This window comes from Drosophila hydei, unplaced genomic scaffold, assembly GCF_003285905.1.
Source record: "Drosophila hydei strain 15085-1641.00,03,60 unplaced genomic scaffold, DhydRS2 tig00008139-arrow-pilon, whole genome shotgun sequence".
NCBI classification, from domain to species: Eukaryota; Metazoa; Arthropoda; class Insecta; order Diptera; family Drosophilidae; genus Drosophila; species Drosophila hydei.
The window spans coordinates 1,208,175-1,229,590 of NW_022045847.1; the positions used below are offsets into that span (position 1 = coordinate 1,208,175).

A 21,416-nucleotide genomic window follows, 5' to 3' on the forward strand; every position below is an offset into this window, starting at 1 on the left:
ACATCCCATTCCCAGACTTCAGTCTGGCCAATAAAAAGTCACACTGTAGCATTAATTATCGGACACACTCCCTTAAACGGATAAATAAAAGTTTAATTTGAGTTATTTGAATAAATCATTTAAGTTGCAACTGTAAATGAAATCAACTAAATGACACACAATGTATAAAGTTTAATTGTAACTGCAAGCCGCAAAGGTATTGCATTGAAAAAGGTATAGAAAAAAAAACAAAACAAAACATATATTAAATTAAATGAATAAAAAGTGCATCGAAGCCAAGCAAAACCAACAAACAAAAGTCGAAATCAACTTAACTGATGTTTTGCAACAACTATAGAAACACACAATTCACACATACTGATGGAGCATAGAACAGCTTTGTGGCATATGCAAATTAGCAAGAGTCGTCAGATTTCTCAATATATTTATATATACATAAATGATATATACGTATATATATATATACACATATATATATATATATATATACATATATATATATATATATATATATATATATATATATATATATATATATATATATATATATATATATATATATAGATATATATACATATATTTACATGGAAAGCGTATGAGAGTACGCCTTGCATGCGATTTGCATTTGGAGATGTGTTTGGGGACAATGCTGAATTTTATGCAAAGTCCCTAGTTCATGAAATATGTAAAGGTATACAATGAAAGCCATTCGAATAAAACGGGTTATTTCGTTTCCTTTCCTCTATTTGTTATATGTAAGCAATATTTGTAACAATTAAAAACCTCTTTTAGACGGGGAAGGGTCGTGTCATGGTTTGAGTTTATGTCATGACCAAATCAGTTAAGAGCATCAGCGCAATGTTATTGTTTATGTGACATGAATTCCATTGCAAACTATAACATCAAATAGTTTTAGATATCTTCAACGAATATTTTTTTATAAACCAATATATTATATATACTGCCAGAATTGTATGTAATGTTACAACACTCGATTTACAGCACACACAGTCACACTTAAGGCACCTCCTAACAACTCCGAAACGCGCTCTAGTCACACTGAATACTTCAAGTACTTGCCGCTACTTTCTGCTCAAAGTCCCAAACATTATCTATCTAGAAAACGTCCATTTTAACGTAATCCTTCTAACGGCTTTTAACGGAACTCAAAAGAAATAACAAATCTAAAACAAACTAGAGGCACTCTAGATTCAAGAGAGCACCCTATAAAGAGTATATATACAAACATGCTATTTAAAGTATATTTAAAGAAAAGTGAAATTAATGGAACCTCATAAGCTTAAAGTGCGTGAATTGCGAAAAAAAAATGAAATTAATTATGCTGGAAGTATTGCATATTTTATGGGGCTACGTTTTTTCATAGGCAAAAGTGACTCAAACGTAAACACACTCACACACACATACATACACGCAAGTGTGTACAGAGTGGCAATGTGTATGTATGCGTGTGTATGTACATTATACACACACACATTAGCGAAATAATAAATTACTTGAATATATGTTGAAGTAAAATGTGTTATGAGATGATATTCACAAAATAGTATTTGTATAAAGAGAAAAACTGTTATTTGCTATGTGAGTTGCCGTTCAATTTCGTTGGTTCGTTGGTTGAATTAAACATTCAGCAGATTTTACCATATATATACCTAATGTATAAATACGTACACATATACGATATATGCAATACATTTTTTTCCAAAATGCGCTCTAAATGTTTATTCGAATTTATTTGTATTTCAATCGGAAAATTAAAAGAAAATAAGAAAAACTATACAAGCACATTTATATATAAATATATCATATATATGTATATATACATATATATATATGTGTGTATAAATGTATTCAATTCTTTGCAAAGGATCTATGGGACATTTATTCTTATATGTAATTTGTCTCGTGTTTTATATTTTATGTATTTCACTCTTGATTGACTCTTTGTGAAGAATTTACATGCTTCGGCATTGTCGGAGGTAGCTGTTCGTTCCCTTTAGTTTTCAAGTTTTGATTTGTAGCAACTGTCGAGGGACTCAAGTTTCAACAATAAATCCTTTTAAGTCCCATTTTCAAATCCATAAGGCTAATACTCATGATATTGGCCTTGGTAACCAAAAATTATTGCACACATTCTACAACAAAAGGCAAAAATTAGATTCCAAATACAATTTAGGCATTCAAATGAAATATACAAGACAAACTTAGAGAATAAAGGAAGAGGGAAACTGTAGGAAAAAATGAAGATTACAATTTCAGCATTGCGAAGCCAACAACAATGAAAATTTATAAATAAATTTAAATATTTTTAAAAATTAATTCGCGTTCAAATTTTCTTATATAAAGTAACATAAAGTTAAAGTAATTCGTTTTTATTCAAATAAACATTAATTAAATATAATTTGAAAGTGTAATACGAATGATAATAATAATTATATATAAATAAAAAAATATATATACATGATAAATCACTTTAAAATAAGTAAATAAAATATGTACGAGTAACAAGTTATAAGCTGTTAAAACATTGAAATACAAATTGTATTGTAGCAAATATTTTAATTAAAAAATTAAAAACAAAATAAAGCATTATTAATGATAATAGAAGCGAGATTTTTATTATACATACATATAATAATATATATAGATATATATTTTTTGTTGGTATACGAAATTAAAACACAGATACACTTGGATAAATAATTGGCCTGAGATCTCTTCAGTCGGCCAGCCAAAAGAATTGACGCACCTCCTCCTCATTGGAGGGCCGGCAATGCGGCGGCGGCTCAATGAGGGAGTTGCGCAACGCCTTCATTGCCAGCATATTCCGCTTCGACGCCAGCGATAGATCAATAATGCGATCTGGATAATGGACCCCAATTAAGCACTCGTAGCGCTTCTGCTGATCAGCTGACATTAGCCACGGTTCATGACTAAAATTGGAAGAAAATAAATATCGAATAACAAATGTCCGTCAATAAAGATGAGCTAAATACAGATCATTTTAATTGAATGCAAATGTTACAGCTATGATAGTCTATATATTCTAAATAAAATCTCAGTCTACAGTCTGCAATGCAAACCGTAAAATTTGCGCATATTCTCAAGTACATTAGAACTTTCGATTGGCAAGGATTAAAAATCAAATTGACTTAAAATAAACCTAATTACTTTAGTTATTTGATTGACATAAATAATTAGGAAGTTCTTAAATAATTCTTAAATTCTGATTCTGAACCAAGTACCATTTTCAATCGCCCATTGCATTCAAATATGTATATTCAAAAAGGACGCAACTCACATGAACTCCTTAGGCACATGCTGTAGCTCTGGCACGTACTGCTTGATATATTGGCCATTGGGATCGAGTCGCTTGGCCAGCGCCACGGGACAGGTGACCAGCGAGGAGTCGAGCAGCCGCTCGAAGGCCGAGCTGGAGACCCACATCCAATTGCCAGCACATACCGACCAATCGGCATCCAGCAGATACTTGAGAAAGTGCTGAAGGCCGAACTCCCAGTTCTGCCAGAGACCGCCACGTGTGAGGAACGTGGCCACCGTGTTGCGCAGCGTGTGATGCAGCCAGCCCTCGGCTAGCAGTTGCCGCATCGCACTATCGATCAGTGGGAAGCCGGTTTGGCCGAGGCGCCAGCGTTGCAATTGATCGGCATCTGGCTTCGCCCACGGTATGCTTAGGCAAATCTCGTTGCCCTCCATGCGATCGTATTGTGGATTGTTCACCGACATCGTGTAGAAATATTCACGCCATATCAGCTGCCCGGTAATGTGAGCGCCGCCAGACATTTGGACGCCACGGACGCAGGCGCGCAACTGAACATTCTTGAAGAGATCGTGCATGCACCAATAAAATCTGCGCACGGACAGGCAGCCAAATCGTAAATGGGCGCTCATCGATTTCGGCGTATCCAGAATGTTGGGCATGGCCTGGTTGGGCAGATAGTAACCACGTTCGAAGGCATGCTGCTCCACTTTGAGCCGCTCACCGAGCAGCAGCAACGCCTGCGTCTCGCCGCCGACCCAGTTGATTTTGGCCAGGTAGCCCATATTGTCACTGTATACATTGAAGTGCTCCGGTGTTGGAATCATCTCAAAGCAGCCAATATCATTGCGCAGTTCCGGCGACAGCTGCACAAAGCTGACGCCTTCAAAGTGCGGGTCTCGCACTGGCCTTGGCGGCAGTCCAATAATCTGTACTGTGTGCTGCAATAGATAGGCAGCATAGCCAGGTAGATAGATGAGTAACTAGTCGAAAGTTAAATGTGTACAACGTACTAGGAACATCTGATAGGTCAGTGGAGCAATGCCTCCGTTCGTATCGATGACCGTGCGTGGATCCCATAGTGTGTGCGATACCTTTTCCACATACTCGATGCCCAGGTCGCGGCAAAGGTTCTTCGTTGCTTCGTCGCGCTCGTTCCAGATGGGTTCGCAATCCTGCTCCACACAGATCTTGTGGAGACGCACGTGCTAATGCAGACGCCGAAAGATTTGCACAGGCTGGCCTTGGCATATGAGCAGACCACCGCGTCCTTCGGTCGCCTCCTGCAACTGCCTATCGATGTCCTGCAACGAGTCCAGCAAGAAGCGCATTCGATTGTAGCCAACATTTTTAGTGCCTAGAAAAGGGATATATATCTTTAGTTGCATTAATAGGATCCTAAGAGTCCGACAATGTGGCGCATGTGCAATCTCTTAAGAACTACAAATAATAATCAACACTTTCTAAATGGATTAGAGCTAGCTGTGGCTAGCTGTGCTATCTATATAGATGCAAATAATTTGGTTAAATATATAGCAAATTTTATTCTGTGTAGCCTCTCTGCATACAGAGTGAATTTTAAGAAAACTATTTAATAAATCTATAATAAAATTCGATTTAATATACTCATTCGAATTCGATTGACTGAATGATTCCTTGAATTTAAAAGACTTAAAGTTAAGAGTAAACACTATCCATCCTGCTAACGAATATGTAAAAATATTCCTTTATAATATGAATTCTAGCTAACTGATTGAATTCATTGATTGTTTATGTTAAATGAGCAAGGAGAAAGTATAACAAACAAGTCAGTAAATACTTTTAGTTTTGTATATATTAAAAAAAAACAGATAGAAATGAAATATTAAGAATTAATTATATTCAAGAAAAAAAATTATAATATATACATTTATAATGTATGATCCATAAAGAAAAGTGAAATAAATACATAAATTAAATGTTTGAAAAAGAACAATTTTTTACATTAAGAAATAATTCTAATTGAAATATTTCGGATATACAATGCGAAATTTTTAGATAAGTGCAAATAATAAGAACAAAAAAAGAAAACAAATTTATTTATTCTTTGTAAAAATCATGAAATGTGTATAATAAATTAATAAAAATTAGTTTCTGAGTTTATTCTCCAATTGCGAGCCCCGTTTTCACCGTCGACTGTACGTATTTAATTGTAAAATATTTCTCTTTTCCCATTTCCACATGTTTGGCGCTACACAGCTCTACAGACATATGCATATAAATACATATATGCATATATCTACATATCTACATATATGCTATTATCAAAGTCTCTCTGAGAAGCTAATTGTATGCAATTGTGATGGATTCTCGCTTCCGTCTACCTCTAGCTCTCTTGCTCGTTCTGCCCAGTCTCTGCCCTCTCTCTTTCGCGCCCACAAAGCAAAGCAAAGCGCATTAGAACGCACTGTTTTGTTTGGGTTGATTGTACCTAAGCACGAGCATAGGCGCTCGCCCGCTCTCCTTGCCGCCCTCTCTGGCCATGGGAACCTGCTGTGCTTGCAATGCACGAGCGACCCACTAAATATTTGGTAATAAAAAGTCGCTGAGTTGCGCCATTAGCTCATAGGAGCGAGAGAGCCGGCGAACGTAATTGTAAAACTCAATCCAATCATATGGAAGATAGTGTCAGTTGAAATTAGCTGATTGACTTACCCGCGCTCTCGCCATCGAATATGAATATGGGTATCAATGCGACGCCGAGATCTTTGTTGGACAGTGCCGCCAGCATCGCTGGGTTATCGTGGAGACGGAGGCCATGTCGAAACCAAATCACATTCGCACCACGCAGTGCCATGCTGAAGATCTCTGAGTTTTTTTAAGCTCTCGATTTCTTTTGTTTATAAACTTTTCTATTAGTTGTCTTCACTGTTAGTTTGTTGCGGCGACGAGATGCGTTCGCGGTGGCGTTCAATTTGCGAATGGAACAACTGCGAAGACGTGGACAGCCATTACAACTGCAAGTTCACTTGCTTAGGGGACCGGGCGCACTGAAGCTTTGGCTTTGACATGTTCTCATCGCCGTCGAGTGCGTCAATACAAAGCTGAGCGCGTGTGCCCGTCTCTCTCTCAAGTGTGCGAGTGTTTACAATGTGTTTGTTTGTGTGTGTGAGTATGTGTGTGCGAGTGTATGTGTGAGTGGCAGTAGCAGCGGGAAGCACTTAACACACGGCTCGTTGCATTTTGAGCACTGCACTACGCTCAGCTACCCAGAGACGACCCCTCACACCCGCCACAACGAGCGTCAGCGTCCGACTACAACCCCAAAGCTCAACTGTTGCTGCTTATTACGTCGCTGGCGTTTTTTATGACCTCACCAAGAGTATCGCAACTATGTCATTAAGTTTGTGCAGTACAAGCTTTTAGCATTTCGTATATAGTTTTCATGAACGATATTTTCTAAGTGCAAACACTGAACACAATATAAAAAGGGAAATATGAGACAGTCGGAAAACTAAGCGCCTTAATATAATTTGTGAAAATAGGATTATTTAAATTCATGTTTGCTTCATTAAATGATTATTATTATTCATTAGAATTTCTTTTAAATAATGAAGAAGAAAAGATTGGCTTAAATTGTTGTCTTAAATAATTATTTAAATAATGTTTGAAAAGCCTCAAAAGGCATATGAAATATAATTAGAATAAAATGCAATCAATAATATTTGAAGTAATCAATTTCTTAAGGAGCACAATTTTAACGTAGCATACTTTTAAGACATTTTCACTAAAAAATTTTTAAATTGTTAGATTATGCAATAAATATTTTGGAACTTTTTTTTACTGATGATGGATGACACATGATTTTATAAGGCTACATGCCTACATGCGACTGAAAAAATGAATGGTTGAAGGCAAAATTTGAAAGTTCCAAAAACGAAGCAAAATATTATTTGCTCTATCATAAATTGATCAACAATCAGAACTTAAGTGTATTTTAAAATATTTCTAAAAGTAATCTGTAAACAATTATATAATAAAATAATATAATACAATATATATTTAGTTGTGCCACTTAGCAATTAGAGTTTAAATAGTTCCATATATGAAGACAAAAAGGGAAAAGGCGTTTGTAAAAGTATTTTTATTTCACTTGGAAGCCTCCATAGTTTGCTCTGCATATTACTTATTTAATTGTGTCTTTGATGCAATTCGCTCTTTAATCTAAGTAAAAAACCGGCTTACTTAAGTGTAGATAGCGTATCTTGCAGTCGTTTGATAAGATGCGTTGCATGTTTGATTGTTTTACATTTGTGGCTTTGAAGTTGACAGTACAGTGGTACGTCAATTCCAAAGCTAAGCCCTCAGCTGGCTTAGTACCTCGTCTTCTCCACAAATGTTTGTGGGTAAGCTGCAGTGGCAGGGCATCGATAACTGCAGCTTTGCATGTTAGCAGAAAAGAAAGGCAGAGAACCGCTTGCCGCACGTATGGGGACAGGCAATATTGGTAACAATAAGCTGTCACGCCCATGGCCAATACATGGCCCGAAGCCCGCCCTTGCACGTGGCCCACGTGTCCAACTCAAAAGTTGCACTAACAACAATAGCAACAACTTAGAACAAAGCTCTGCAATTTGAAATTAATGAAGGCGAGGGGCTTGCTTTCGTGCCGAAGCGGAACGGATAAAAAATGAAAAGCCGCACAATGGAGTAGCGGAAACCACCTGCGACAGGTATGCTCCTCGTCCTCCTAATTTCTAGGTATCGACGTTACGATTACCATTACGACAAAACCTAGTGCAAAACTATGAAATGGAAAATATATGAAAATATACCTCAGCCAAAGTAGCTTCAAAAACTAGATAACACTATTCAGTAATTAGATTTATAAGATGAAACACAATTAACTGTAATTATCTGTAGTAATTTATTATTTTATTATAAATTAAAATTTTAATTTGATCACCATTAAAAGGAAATGAATTGCTTTATAATAATTTCAAGTGACGGAAACACAAACATTGCAGGTGAATTTGAAGTTATTCCAAATAATTTAATTTATTATTTCTGTTTCCTTATTAGTAAAAGAATTCAATTCATTTACCTACGATTTCAAAAAAAATATTTATATCTAGTACTAGTTTCTATATATATTTATATATATATATATATTTATATATATATATATATATATATATATATATATATATATATATATATATATATATTTATATATTTATATATATTTTTATATATATATATATTTATATATATATATATATGCTCACATACACATACATATTTATGTATTTTGTGAGCATTTGTTTTACTAATATTTGCCTAAACATAAATGTTGTTACTTTCTTAAACAGCCATATATGCTAGTCGCTTATTATAAATTTTGAGCAATTAGGAGTCTTTTGGAGACCACTGTTCGCCTGTTACGTTGCCTGTTCAGGTGCGCTGCTTTGAGTCCTTTTCTTCCTTTCCTTGGCGCAGCTGTCCTTTGTGCCCGGCCAGTTGCTTGTTTTTCTTTTGCTCAACACGTCACCAAGGAGTTGACGGGCTTGATGCCTTTGTGCAATCAGCACACACACACACACACACACTCATGGAAACACACATGACCACACACACAGCCATGTGTAGGGGGAACGAAAGAGAGAACAGTGGAATGCCGCCTTGTATGGCATCTTCTGGCAGCTGTTGCCGCTGTTTGTGCTGACGGTTCGTTACTTTACATCATGGCAAGTCCACGTTCATGACATTGCAATGAAATGTGAATGTGAATTGTGCAGCTCGTTGCAGAGCTGATTGTTAAATAAATTTTATATAATTTTCAGTTGTGTATTGTACTGGGTTGTTTATCATAAACGGCCAGTTATGTGTGCTTCAACTGCCATTAGATAACTGAGCAGAAGATTGTGTGGCAGGAGCTGCTGTTGCTGCTTAACGCGTTGGCAGCCAAGACACAATTCCTCCCAGATTTCCTTCTGCCATGAATAGCGCATAGTGCACTGCACCAACTATAAATCAAAACAGTTGCAGGGAGCATTGAGTGGAAATAAGCACTTACACGCGAACTGGAATTTGATTGCTTTGAGGCGTGTTCTTGACAGAGGATTGCAGTTTTTTATTGTTTTTTATTTTCGCATAAATGCAACTTTCTATTGACGTCATTTGATGAAGACATTTCTGGGAGTTGACGCTAAAAATAAATATGTTCGCGAAAATATAAATTCAAAGGCTTGGAAAATTGCACGTGTATTCGGAGATTTTTATGCCGTGCACTCATTGAAAAGGGGAACTCAGGGTATATTGATTACGTGGGAATGTACGTAGCAGCAGGAGGAGACATGGTGATATGTTCGTTTATAATGTGTAGATTATACTTGATCATGACGATTAGCAGAGTCGATCTAGCCATGACCATCTCTCTGTCAGTCCATCCGTATGAACGCATCGATATCAGATATTAATGAAATTTCAAATATAAATATTGACTGTATACAGGAATAAACGCATGTTACGAGTTTATCATTTTCGCGAATGAGTGCTTTAGAGTAGGGTTGATCCAGCAGCTCTACGCTGGGTACAGGTTACATTCCAGTCGGGTACTGCCGACTAGGCCACTGATATTTGCTTTTATACAAAAATGAGTCTTTCTATTGACGTCAATAAGGACTCAATAAGAGCTTAAAATAAATGCATGAATACGTGAAATAAAATGACACAAGATTATGCTTCCGAGAAAGGAAAAATAAGAGCTGCAACCTTTTCATAACAAAAGGGATATATTAACCCTCTCTCCAAACAACCCCCTCTACCCGAACAATAAATTTTATGCAAAGCAACCAAATTCAAGCACAGACTTATAAAATGGCTTGTTTTTCCCACCCAAGACTCCGCCTTTAGGCGAACTTGCCTGCTTGTTGATAAGTTTAAAATCAAAGCCGAAAATTTGTAAGGCTTATTTATTTTTAGAAAAAAGGATAGACATCGATTAAATATTAAAGCAACAAGCAATAAGCAACCTATGCGAGCAAGTTAAAAGTACTTATTTTTTACTGATATTGCACTTAGTGCAAAATATATGCGTTTCTGATACTACCGGCACTACTTTAGGGTTTGATTGGACATCAGCTATTTCAAACGAGAAACATATTTCTATATAATAAGTGTTCGTTGACCACAGCCTAATTTGGCACGTAAAATGCTTGAAAGATCCTCTACAGATTGACCATTTGCAAATCGTATCTGACTATATAGTGTTTTGTAAGCTTAAGATATATTTTGCACTTTATTGGTGCCAAAGACTTCAAATTTGGGATATATAAAATTTAAATTAAAATTAAAAACATTAAAATTGAAATTAAAATTCGATTATTGAGTTACGGTTAATCTTCTCTCACTCTCTGCAATGTTCTAATTAATTATTAATTAATTAATTTTTTTTTATTTTTAGTACAATATTTTTACTTTACAATATCTTTCATTTTTAAAACTTATTTTAAGCATATAATAAATAATATATATTATATATATTTATGCATATTTTCAAATTATAATTGGAATAAAGTTAAATGCATCAGAGATACATAGTACACATATTTGAATCTAATAATAAATATGCAATAAATTTCAAATAACTCGAATAATAACGACTTACCTTAACTCTGGCTTTAGGCGGTTCTGCCCGTTAGAAGGTTAACTATTTTCCAATTAAAATTCCATAAAAGCTGATTAGAAATAAATCTTTAAGAACATTTTCTTTTTATACCCTGAAGCCATTGAAAATTCGAAATCAGGGTATAATGGTTTTGTTAAAATAAATGTAACGTGGCGAAGGAGACATAGCAGACCCCATAATGTATACATATATGACTCCATAAAGTATAAACATGATTTTATGTATTTTAAGCAATTTTGGTTTTAGTTGTATTTTGGATACCGGATCCAAATATTGCCAAATTCTTTAAGTTTAAGTTCAGTTGAAAATACGGCCAATATGTGAACGAGTTTGCATTTTTACTCACCTGACAACAACTGCAATCGAAAATGTAGATCAAAATTTCATTTAAGTCCATTAATACAGAAGTTATTCAATAAATAGTTTGGCCAATTTATAGTTGCATAGGCCTAGAGTCGGGTCTTATTTGTCATTTATTTTAATGCTAATTATATGACTGGGTTCAGGGTATTCCTTAGTCGGCCCCCTCTGATTATAGTTTTCTTCCTTGTTTGTTGTGTACTTGAAGTGCAAACCTTTTTCAGTTTTGATTAGTTTTAAATGCAAATAAAGCTTAAGTCTCTTCTGTTTAATATTGGTTGCCTCATGCCAAATGCCAGTAAATTGCAAATATTAAGAAATATTTTCATCTTAGTTTTTATTGGGCTCGACCACATTCACTTATGTTTTTAATGGTTGCTTTGCTATGCAACGTAAGGCGATTATAACGTAGACAATAAACCAAAATAACAATTTTCAAAGAGAATCAGAGCAATCAAGCTAAGCCAGTGACTTGCACAAATGCCAAATCCTGTGACCTAATCGCCTCGGAGCTTACTTAGATTATTGAAAAAACCTATTCGGTATTTATTTGTGCAAACAGTGCATGAAAGTCGTAACTACAACTGCGTATATATATGGTAGTTTTCTTTTTAAATGTCTTTCTGTGAGCTGTGTGTCCAATGGACCATTGTTGAATCAACTAACACAAGCTGCAGAAGTGAATATACATGCGTCACTAACGCATGCACATATCAATCATACGCACTGTTAAACTGCTGCTTGCAAACAATTAATATGGAATATTATTTTAAGCGAGTGACAACATTTACCCTTTGCCTTTCGCACTCGAAGTCTGCGTCACAACTTAAATACGCAGATGTGTAACAATTAATACCCTGACTCGTTATCGCAATTCATCTGTACAGCCCATCTGCCCAATGACACTTTCAATCTATATATTTCCATAATTGTCGGGACTTAATTGCACTGTTTACATTTTGTGGCCGCTTTTAATTATGGATTTTAATTTAAATTTCTGCGGAGCACTTTAATTTTATTATATATATCCAATGTGTAAAGCTTTACAGTCGCCTCCTGGGCCCTTAATTAAGTAAAAGTATTTTTATACAAAGGTCAAAACTATTTCACAAGGGTGTATAGGAATATAACAATTATGCTCATTGCATCCAGCCTTGATTAACTACTTCGTTTTGAAATGGTGCCAATAAGTTGACATACATTAAAGCCATCAGCTTTAAAGTAATATTTGCAATCGTTGTGTTGATGTTTACACTTGGCTTTCAATTTGAACGAATTGGCTTGCGAGATTTATTGAGGCCTACAAATCGTTGCATGCCACCCCCACATGCACACGCACACGCACACGCACATACGTACACATCCTTTAGGTTATTTAGATTTCATCTTATCTATGCCCGGATTCCTTATTAGTTATTTTAGAGCCCATGTTATTCTTTGTTGCTGACTATTGTTTATTTTAAGTCAAATGCCAGACTCGCAAGCGCCCATTCAACCATAATTGACAGCAGCGTGTGGTTGAGTGAGCGTCTGTTTGTGTGGGCCTGTCAGCGTCAGTCACCACAGGACTTTGGCTGCTGGCATATGAACCCAACATGCCTCTGGATAGACGACGTGCAGTCATCTATTGTCGACTGCCTGCAAGCCATTTGAATCGCTGAACACACTGGGTACTGGATACTGGGAACTGGTTACTGGGTACAGTGGAGACTCCTCGCATTGACCTGCTATTAAACAAAGTTATGTTCGTCCTCAAATATTGTTTCATCTCCGATCGATCAGCCAGCTTTCGTTGCTAGGCGCGCCGACAAATTAACTCTCATAAATATTTACATAAAGCAGCAGCTTGTCTTTTGAAGTCACATCAACACACATACACACACGCTCACAGGACATAGTCCAGTAGATGCCTGACAGGCAGCGGCAGGTAGCCCAGCAAGGTCTGAAAGTAGGTCGCCAAAGAGACCTGCGGGCCAGCTGCGAACAAGGAACGCGGAACGTGGCATATTATTGAATGGCTGCAGTGCCAGCTGTAAGCCAATTAGACTGTGATTGAATGCGCCAGCTGAAAGTCAATAAGCGTGGAGCAGCTGTGGGAGTGTGTGTTACTTGGTTAATTGCTTGGGGACTGCGCGCAAATCGACATGATAAGAACTTACTTTCCATATATATGACTGACTGACGGATTTATTTATTCACTGCGGACTTTTGACAGCCAGAATATGACGAGCCGCAATTTTGAATGATGGTTAAGAGACTTTCCAGACTGAATGACTGGCTAACTGAGGAACTAAATGACTGATAGAATGAAATGAACAATAAATATTGCGATGAAATAGAAGACTGACTGACTATCTGTTTGACTATCTAACTGATTGATTGTCTGACTAACGGCAATCTATTAAGTTGATTGACTGACAGGTATATAATGTAAGTATGCAAGTATCTGATCAATTGATGTGCAGATTAATATTGTACTGATTAATAAATAATAGATTCAGTATTATATTTTTATAGTAAAAGATTCGAAAATCTGAAACATTTTATATTTAAATTAATGAAAGTTTATTGCTTAAGTTTATTGTTGAATTGTTAAGCATACTTTTCTCATTTTTAAATATATTTAATTTGATATAATAAATACGTAGTCTTTCGATTCAGAATTGCTTGCCCCAAGCTCTTCAGCTTGCGCAAAAATAATAATATTTACTTTTAAATAAATTTCAAGGTAAGTTGTATGCAGACTACGTTGAAAATATTTTCCTTATTTTGTCTTTTATTGAGGTAAAACATTTCAAAAATACGATTCCAATAAATTCAAAATATACGTTTAAGTTATCCAGTTTTATAAATATTATTTCATTTAAGCCATCATTTAAATTCAGTTTAATTTAATAAGTGAACTCCACATAACTAGAAACAGAAGCTGAATTAAGTTCGTTCATATGTAGTTTTGTCATGAGATATGCACTTCACTGAGCACTTGGCAATGGTATTTTATCGTCATACTCAACGATATTCATATGACTATTTGCTTATCAAACTCAGACTCAACGATTTCTATGGAATAATTGATGGACTAATATTCGCTATTCGTCAGCATAATTCGAACTTCTGCGTCATCGTAATTAATATAAGATATGCTATTCAAATCGCTTATAAGTGCAAGTCAGCTATAAGAAAATAATTCGACTAAGCTTATTAGCAGCTGGGGACATGTAATTCAAGGACTAATGGGCCAAATTATATTTGATTTGATTACAGCCAGAGTCCATTCAAGTCCTCTATGTGTGCGTATTTATGCGTATGAATCGCTTATGTGATGTTTCCCTCAGTTATTTCTGCTGGGACTGTGCTGGTATTATTTAATTTATTTTCAGGCTCTTCATGTGGCCAATTTCCTTAATAGCTTTGATGTCAAGTGCGGACGCAAATACGCATGCCTTTGTATTTGTGTTTACTCAACTGGAAGTAAGAGCCCTGAGGAAAATGAAATAAAAAATTATAACGTAAGCCGGACCAAATTATAGATCTACTACACGTTGACTACTCACCAAGCAAATGACTCCCAATTCACGTTTTAGGTTGACTTATTGGGAATATTTAGAAATATTTGTAAAGGCAGGTCTGAATCCTGCGTGCGATATAAATAAATTGTAAAATCTAATTTAACAGCAAAGGTCGGAATAGTTGAAAAGCTTTTCGGATGGCTTACCTATGGAAGGGGCATAATAACTTTCCCATGAAATTTGAACTTCAGTCTATATACGTACTCTAGTTAAGTTTGCTTTATGAAGAGGCTGCGGCATAAACTTTGTTGCCTTAAGTTTCTTTTGTTATTTGTCATGAAGTTTTTGGCTGCCAAAATTCAATTGAACGAAGAGAAGTTGAACACAATTTAAAAAAGGACAGTAATGAACAAGTTTTAGTCATAAAAGGGCATTTAATGCTTTTATAGTTGTATTAACGCTCTGGCTCTGTTTGTATAAAGAATTTTATCGCATTGTGTACAACATTTTCTACTCCGTCCATTATTCAGTATATCGCTTGTGCTTTATGAACAAATATTTGGCTTACATTTAATATTTGATCGGCCTTTTTCCGGCACGTGGGCTGAGCTAAATTTGCTGTATTGAAGGTCCTTCAAACTTAGTTTGTTTTGTGTGCGTGGTTAGAGTGGCTAGAGCCAACTCATATGCGAAAAGTGTTTCCAGGTTGTTCCAGCAAGGGCTAAGTAGGAAAATGTCAACTTTTAGCCACTTAAGTAGTATGAAAGAATATTAATCATTCGAGGTAATGAGATAAAAAGTTGTGAAACAGATTTACGCGCCTGATGGCCATTTTAATAAATTCGAGATGAAAAACAGTAGCAGCAACATCAACAGCAGCAGCAGCACCAAGAATAAACAAGTATTAATCACTCGTAATGAATTTTGTGTCAGGCATGAATATTATCATCCAACTTTTCGCTATGAGCGCTGACAGACAGCTCAGGTATTTCGCTGATTAAATGTGCTTCCAGGCAAATAAAAGTAAATATATATATATATATATGTATATATAAAATTCCAGATTTGGTTTTCCCTGGGTATTCATAAAAGTAATTTATGTGAATGACAACTTTTCTTTTAGGATAAAAAATAAATACTCGAAGAAGTTTAATTTTCGTTTCTCATTGTCATCTTCGAATCTCGAGGCTTCCCTAGAGTGCAGCTGCTTTTAGCTCAATGCAAAGTTCATATAATTGTTTTGAACAGACCCACAATCTGAACTAATTTTTTTACCAACAAAAAAATCTAACTATTTGCCATTTTTTTGTCATTCAGTACATTTTTAGTCGCTCGTCTATCTTGCACTTTTTACCTGTCCCAATGACAAACTAAATTATCTGCCCTAAATTTGTACTTCAAGCAGCATTCACTCTGAAAAAATAAAATCAATAAAAGAGCAAAAGTAGCAAACGAACAAAGGGACATTAAATTAAGAGTCTAGCCATCTGGATGGCAAAACTAATTAAAAGCCTTCTTAGATATTTTAATGTGTATTTTCGATGGTACCGTTAGGCAAATTTTGGCTTAAATTTTAAAATAAAGATTAATTTAATAATATATTCGTCGTCTTATTATTAATTTATATTGCATATTATATGTGAGCAATACATTTTTTTATATTCATTCTTATTATTTATTAAGACATATTTCAGGTCATAGTTCCTTATATATCTATCCCAGATCTTTTCCCAATGTTAAATAAGATGTAATAATAAATAATAACAAATCACAAATAAGTTTTGATGAGAATGTCGGCTACGGTCCTAGTTTCAGGCTCACCTTTAATTATACTACAAATGTATCTTCTTTTTATTCAGTTACTATAATAATTTATTTCTCAGATATTTAATTATATTAGAAGATAGTTTCTATTAAAAGAGTTTGATAATTACTTTTATTTATATTTATTTATATCTTAGCTAGTTATTAATACTAAGAATATTTTTTTGCAATAGTTTTTATATATTAATTTTTATAAAGTAAATTTTAAAGTATTTTATTTAAAGATGTACCCCTTGCTGTTATGTTATGTTATGTTTATTTATATTAAATTGTAATATAATAAATTTATTAAAAAAAATGTAGCTATTAAAGACTTTTGACTTCAGCATTTTATGCGCCATACTAGCACCTAAATTGACCATAAGTAGAATTTTCAAGACTTTTATGTCTTATGCAGCTTATAATGTTATTTGAGAATTAAAAAAAACTTGACTTTGACACTAGTAAGTTGAAAATTAGAATTTATGTTAAACGATTTAGAATTCTCTTATAGACTTCAAGTAACTACTTAGCTTTATATTATGTGTGTTTCTTTCCTGACAGTCCCATTGTGCCACACCAATTGGTGGCAAGTCGCCAAAAAGGTGAAGTACCTGCTTCAGGCGACTTAAAGACAACTTAATCTTAGTGCTAAGAATGGCTTGATGTGGCGTTAAAAAGATTTGGACGCATTAAATGCTACCGTTTATCTCGCAAAAGCCAGCACACACGCACACACACACATTTGAGTAGACGCGTCGACTGCTAGGTATTTGGGGGCAAACACACGTGGGTTGCCTGCCGCTACAAAGGGCCCGGTTTTTTCCTCTGGCGGTGTTTGCTTAATACGCTTCAACTTCTTTACCCATAAGCCAAAACGCAGAAGCATTCACGCACACACATACACAGGGGCACAGGGGCAGAGGGGCACAGGGACTTTATAGAGGCCATGTGGGCATGTCAAAGGCACGTGCATTGCAGTATAAACAATATCAGACACAAACACATACACACACACCCACACACACACATCTGTTTTATGTATAGATGCTGGACTAGCCGGCGGCATTTCATTTTGCGCACACATTTCATTGCCCATTGGGCCTGCTGCCAGTACAAAATATTTTGCTATTTTTCCTCCCGCTTTCTGTTCTGTCTTTTTTTCTGGCAAAGCGCCGTCACAAGCGGCACCACTAATACACACATAAGCGCGCACCACACAACCGCACAACGAGGCGTATACACAATGTCAAAAACTATCGATGCCAAATTTACGCCTTGTTGTTGGTATCGTTTCTCGTTTTAGTTCTTGTTTTTGTTGTTGTTGTTCCTCTTGTTGTTGTCGCATTACTTCTTGCATTCGCACCCTGGCTTATTGGTTGTTAATATACCCTGTAACGGAGCATGAACTCTTCTCAGCAGGCACTCATTATGTAATATCGGCGGATTTTCAATTTTAGTTTTTATACTTTGGAAGTTTTATCTTTTAGTATATATACCTACATTTATTTTCTTTGAAAAAATATTAAAAACATACATTTACAATTATGTCAATTATGGCTTTAAGAATTCATACTCTGCACTTCACACAGCAATTGAATACCCACATAAGTATTGTAATGCATAATACCAGTTATCTTATATTATAAAAATAAAATGGTTCATATCCATTTTATTAGTTGTATATATCTAGCTTAAGACATAGCATTTAACATTTTTAAATAAATAAAGATAAATATATATATTTTTTTACACATTTATCCAGTTATTTGCAATACCTATTTTTATGAAGGGTAAATTTGAAGTCGCGTATATGTAGCATATTTGTGCTTACATATTTTTTCGTTGGCCCTTCTATCGCATATTTCACTACATTTTCATTTTAGCGCGTACTAAATACATATATACTCAAACACGCACACACACACAGATATACTCGCATACACACACGTGCATGGGAGAGCACGCACACAATGGCGCATTTCCTGTTTCCGCTTGTTGCAGAGTCGCAATCGCCATCGCCGTCGCCGTCGCCGTCGCCATCGCCATCGCATCATCCTTGGGTCAGGGGCAGTTCGGGGAAATTTGCATAAATTTTACGTACTTTTCGCACAGAAGGCAAATTGCATTTTCAGCACAACACGTACTCCATTCAACTTACAGACACCCTCACATACAAATACACCCACACATAATCGTAGTTTTTGCTACTCCACACAAAGGTAGGCCGCGTGTCCTCGCCTGCTTCTCCCGGATTGTCTCCCATTGCTTCTCTCTGTCTACATGTACATATATTTATGTATGGGAGTGTATGTGTGCGTGTTGGTTTAAGGCATGCAAATGTTACGAAAATTGCTTTTTACTTTCCATGTATGTGAATGAGTTTACCCGCACACACGCACGCATACTTATGCACAAAGTTCGAGGACTGGCCCCCGCAGCTCAAATCGAGAACGAGTACCTGGACAGATACACGTGCATACACACACATAAAGTTAGTTAAGTGTTTGCCTTAAAGTTGTTACTACCAAATTACCTTTTATTGTCATTTTGTTGCCAACTCCTCATACAATGGCAAACAACTTGACAAAAAGGAATCAAAATTTGAATGAATAAATCATATTCTAAAACTTTGGGATTTATTTCGAGCAAAGGTCCAATAATTTATTGCTCTGTGAACTATTATTGATTTATACATTTTTTTTGTGTCGCAATTCGAGATTTGCATTTTTCTATTAAATTGTAAAAAATTGCTGAAAAATATGCAAAACATACGTGAAATATTCATGGCAAATCCACGAAAATCCAATAAAATAAGGTATTCAAGCTTTTAAGCAAATTTTATTGAATTTAAAAAAAAAGACGGAGATTTGTGAAATTTAAAAAATACTTATCGGCGAATACTAGAAGTATTACACTTAGAGAAAAGTATTTATTCAGGTGAAATATTCAATTAGAATTATATATATGTATATGTATTTAGTAAATAATTTTGAATAAATATGTAAAATTAAAAGATGAACAAAAGATGATGGACAGTAGTGCGAGAAATATTTCAAATATGTCCCAAAATGAAATTAGTTGTTCCTGAAAAATAAAGTGGCAGTTAAGAAAATATATTGTGCGCATTTGTTGACTATTCTAACATGCTTACGAAATTGAAAATAAATTTTTATACCCTGATCCCATTGAAAATGGGAAATCAGGGTATAATGGTTTGGTCAAAAGTGTGTAACAGGCAGAAGGAGGAGTAGCAGACCCCATAAAGTATATATATTTTTGATCAGGACGACAAGCCGAGTCGTTTCAAATATTCGATAACTATTCGCATTTAATTGTTATCGAATAAAAACATAATTGAAATGCAGTAAATAAATTATATATCAGACGTCTTAAGAGCTATGCCTGTGCACACATGCATTCAAATGCGTGTATTCTTTGCTATTAAAAGAATCGAAATCGCGATTGAATTGTGCTGAATTGTTAGCTGCTACTTAACTTCAAATTTGCAACTGGTTTGCAAATCGGTGCAGTGGTTGCGGCGGTAGAGGCGGCGCTCGTTTCGGGTTCAATCCTTCTATTGTTTTATTTTCTTTTTCTTATGAAGTAGCGTTGTTGGTAGAGTTGGTGCACGTTGAGCAAACAATTCGGGTTCGAATCCTGGTCTCAAAATGTCGTTTTTTATTTGTTTTCTTTTTTTTTGAATACTCGATACAAACTACGGAAAATATTAATAAACGCAAATAGGACAGGGATCAGGGTATCTGCTAGTCGGGCACCCCGACTAGAGCTTTCTCACTTGTTTTTATATAAATCACATATATGTATATTATATCATATATTTGGATTTGGATTGCTTATATTATATATTGTCATTTTTTGCTGACTTGTAATAATTAATAAATTAATAAAATTCAAATTTAATATTATTTATGAATGTAGTTTGAAGTTTTTAAACCAAAAAACCGCGATGAGCTAATATTTGGATAAAGTTTTTTGTATAACGCTAAACACTCAATTTTAATTATATTATGATATTTTATTATTACTTAAATATTTAATAAATTTCATTTAATTCAGAGATATAAATCGCAAAATATTCATTAGCCAATAACAATATCCTAAGTTGCACTTGTCATGTGCTCTCTGGCTAGCCGCAAACATTTCGTTTGCAGCCACTGTAGCTAATCTCACACGCTCTCATTTGCCCTTCTCACCTGCTGCTTGATGTGCTGGCAGCTTGTTAAATGATGTGTTGTTAGCCAATTTGGGAAAAATCCTTTTTTGTTTGACTTACAAAACAAAACGAGTTCCAAATGATTTATTTTATTACAACTTTAAAGCATTTAATTACTCTAAAGCAGAGTCTGAGCTCTGAGACAAGAGTGAAGTCAAGTCGAGAGTTAACCCAACTGCTGGCAGTTTATTTTAAATTGTTTTTTTTTCTTTTTCTCGTTTTTGGTGTTCGGTATGTGTCCTGGTTGGGTTTTCTGTTATGCATGCAAAATGTTAAATGCAATGTCAGGCGCCAAAAACGTGCTCAAATAATATTCTGCATATACCAAAAATAAAAACAAAGTGCTCTAATGGCTGAATTTTAAAATGCATGAGCCTCGCCACCCTTTGCATTCAACCTGCCATCTAGTCGACTCTCCTTGTGTGTGTGTGTGTATGTTTGTGTTTGTATTTGATCCAGTACATTTATATTTGTGTTTTAGCTTTGTTTTTGTTTCCATTTCGTGAACTGCTGAAGTTCGTTTTTCTGAGATTTTAATAT

At 35.2% G+C, this 21,416-nt stretch overlaps 1 protein-coding gene across 1 annotated transcript; it reads right to left on the bottom strand.

The window, feature by feature from the left end:
* Positions 1-2,656: 2,656 nt before the first annotated feature.
* Positions 2,657-6,314, bottom strand: LOC111599687 (cryptochrome-1). The gene is given in 4 exon segments (XM_023315392.2): positions 2,657-2,951; positions 3,320-4,239; positions 4,312-4,655; positions 5,993-6,314. Coding segments are annotated over 4 exon segments (1,620 nt in total). The 5' UTR covers positions 6,135-6,314; the 3' UTR covers positions 2,657-2,737.
* Between the last annotated feature and the right edge of the window lie 15,102 nt (positions 6,315-21,416).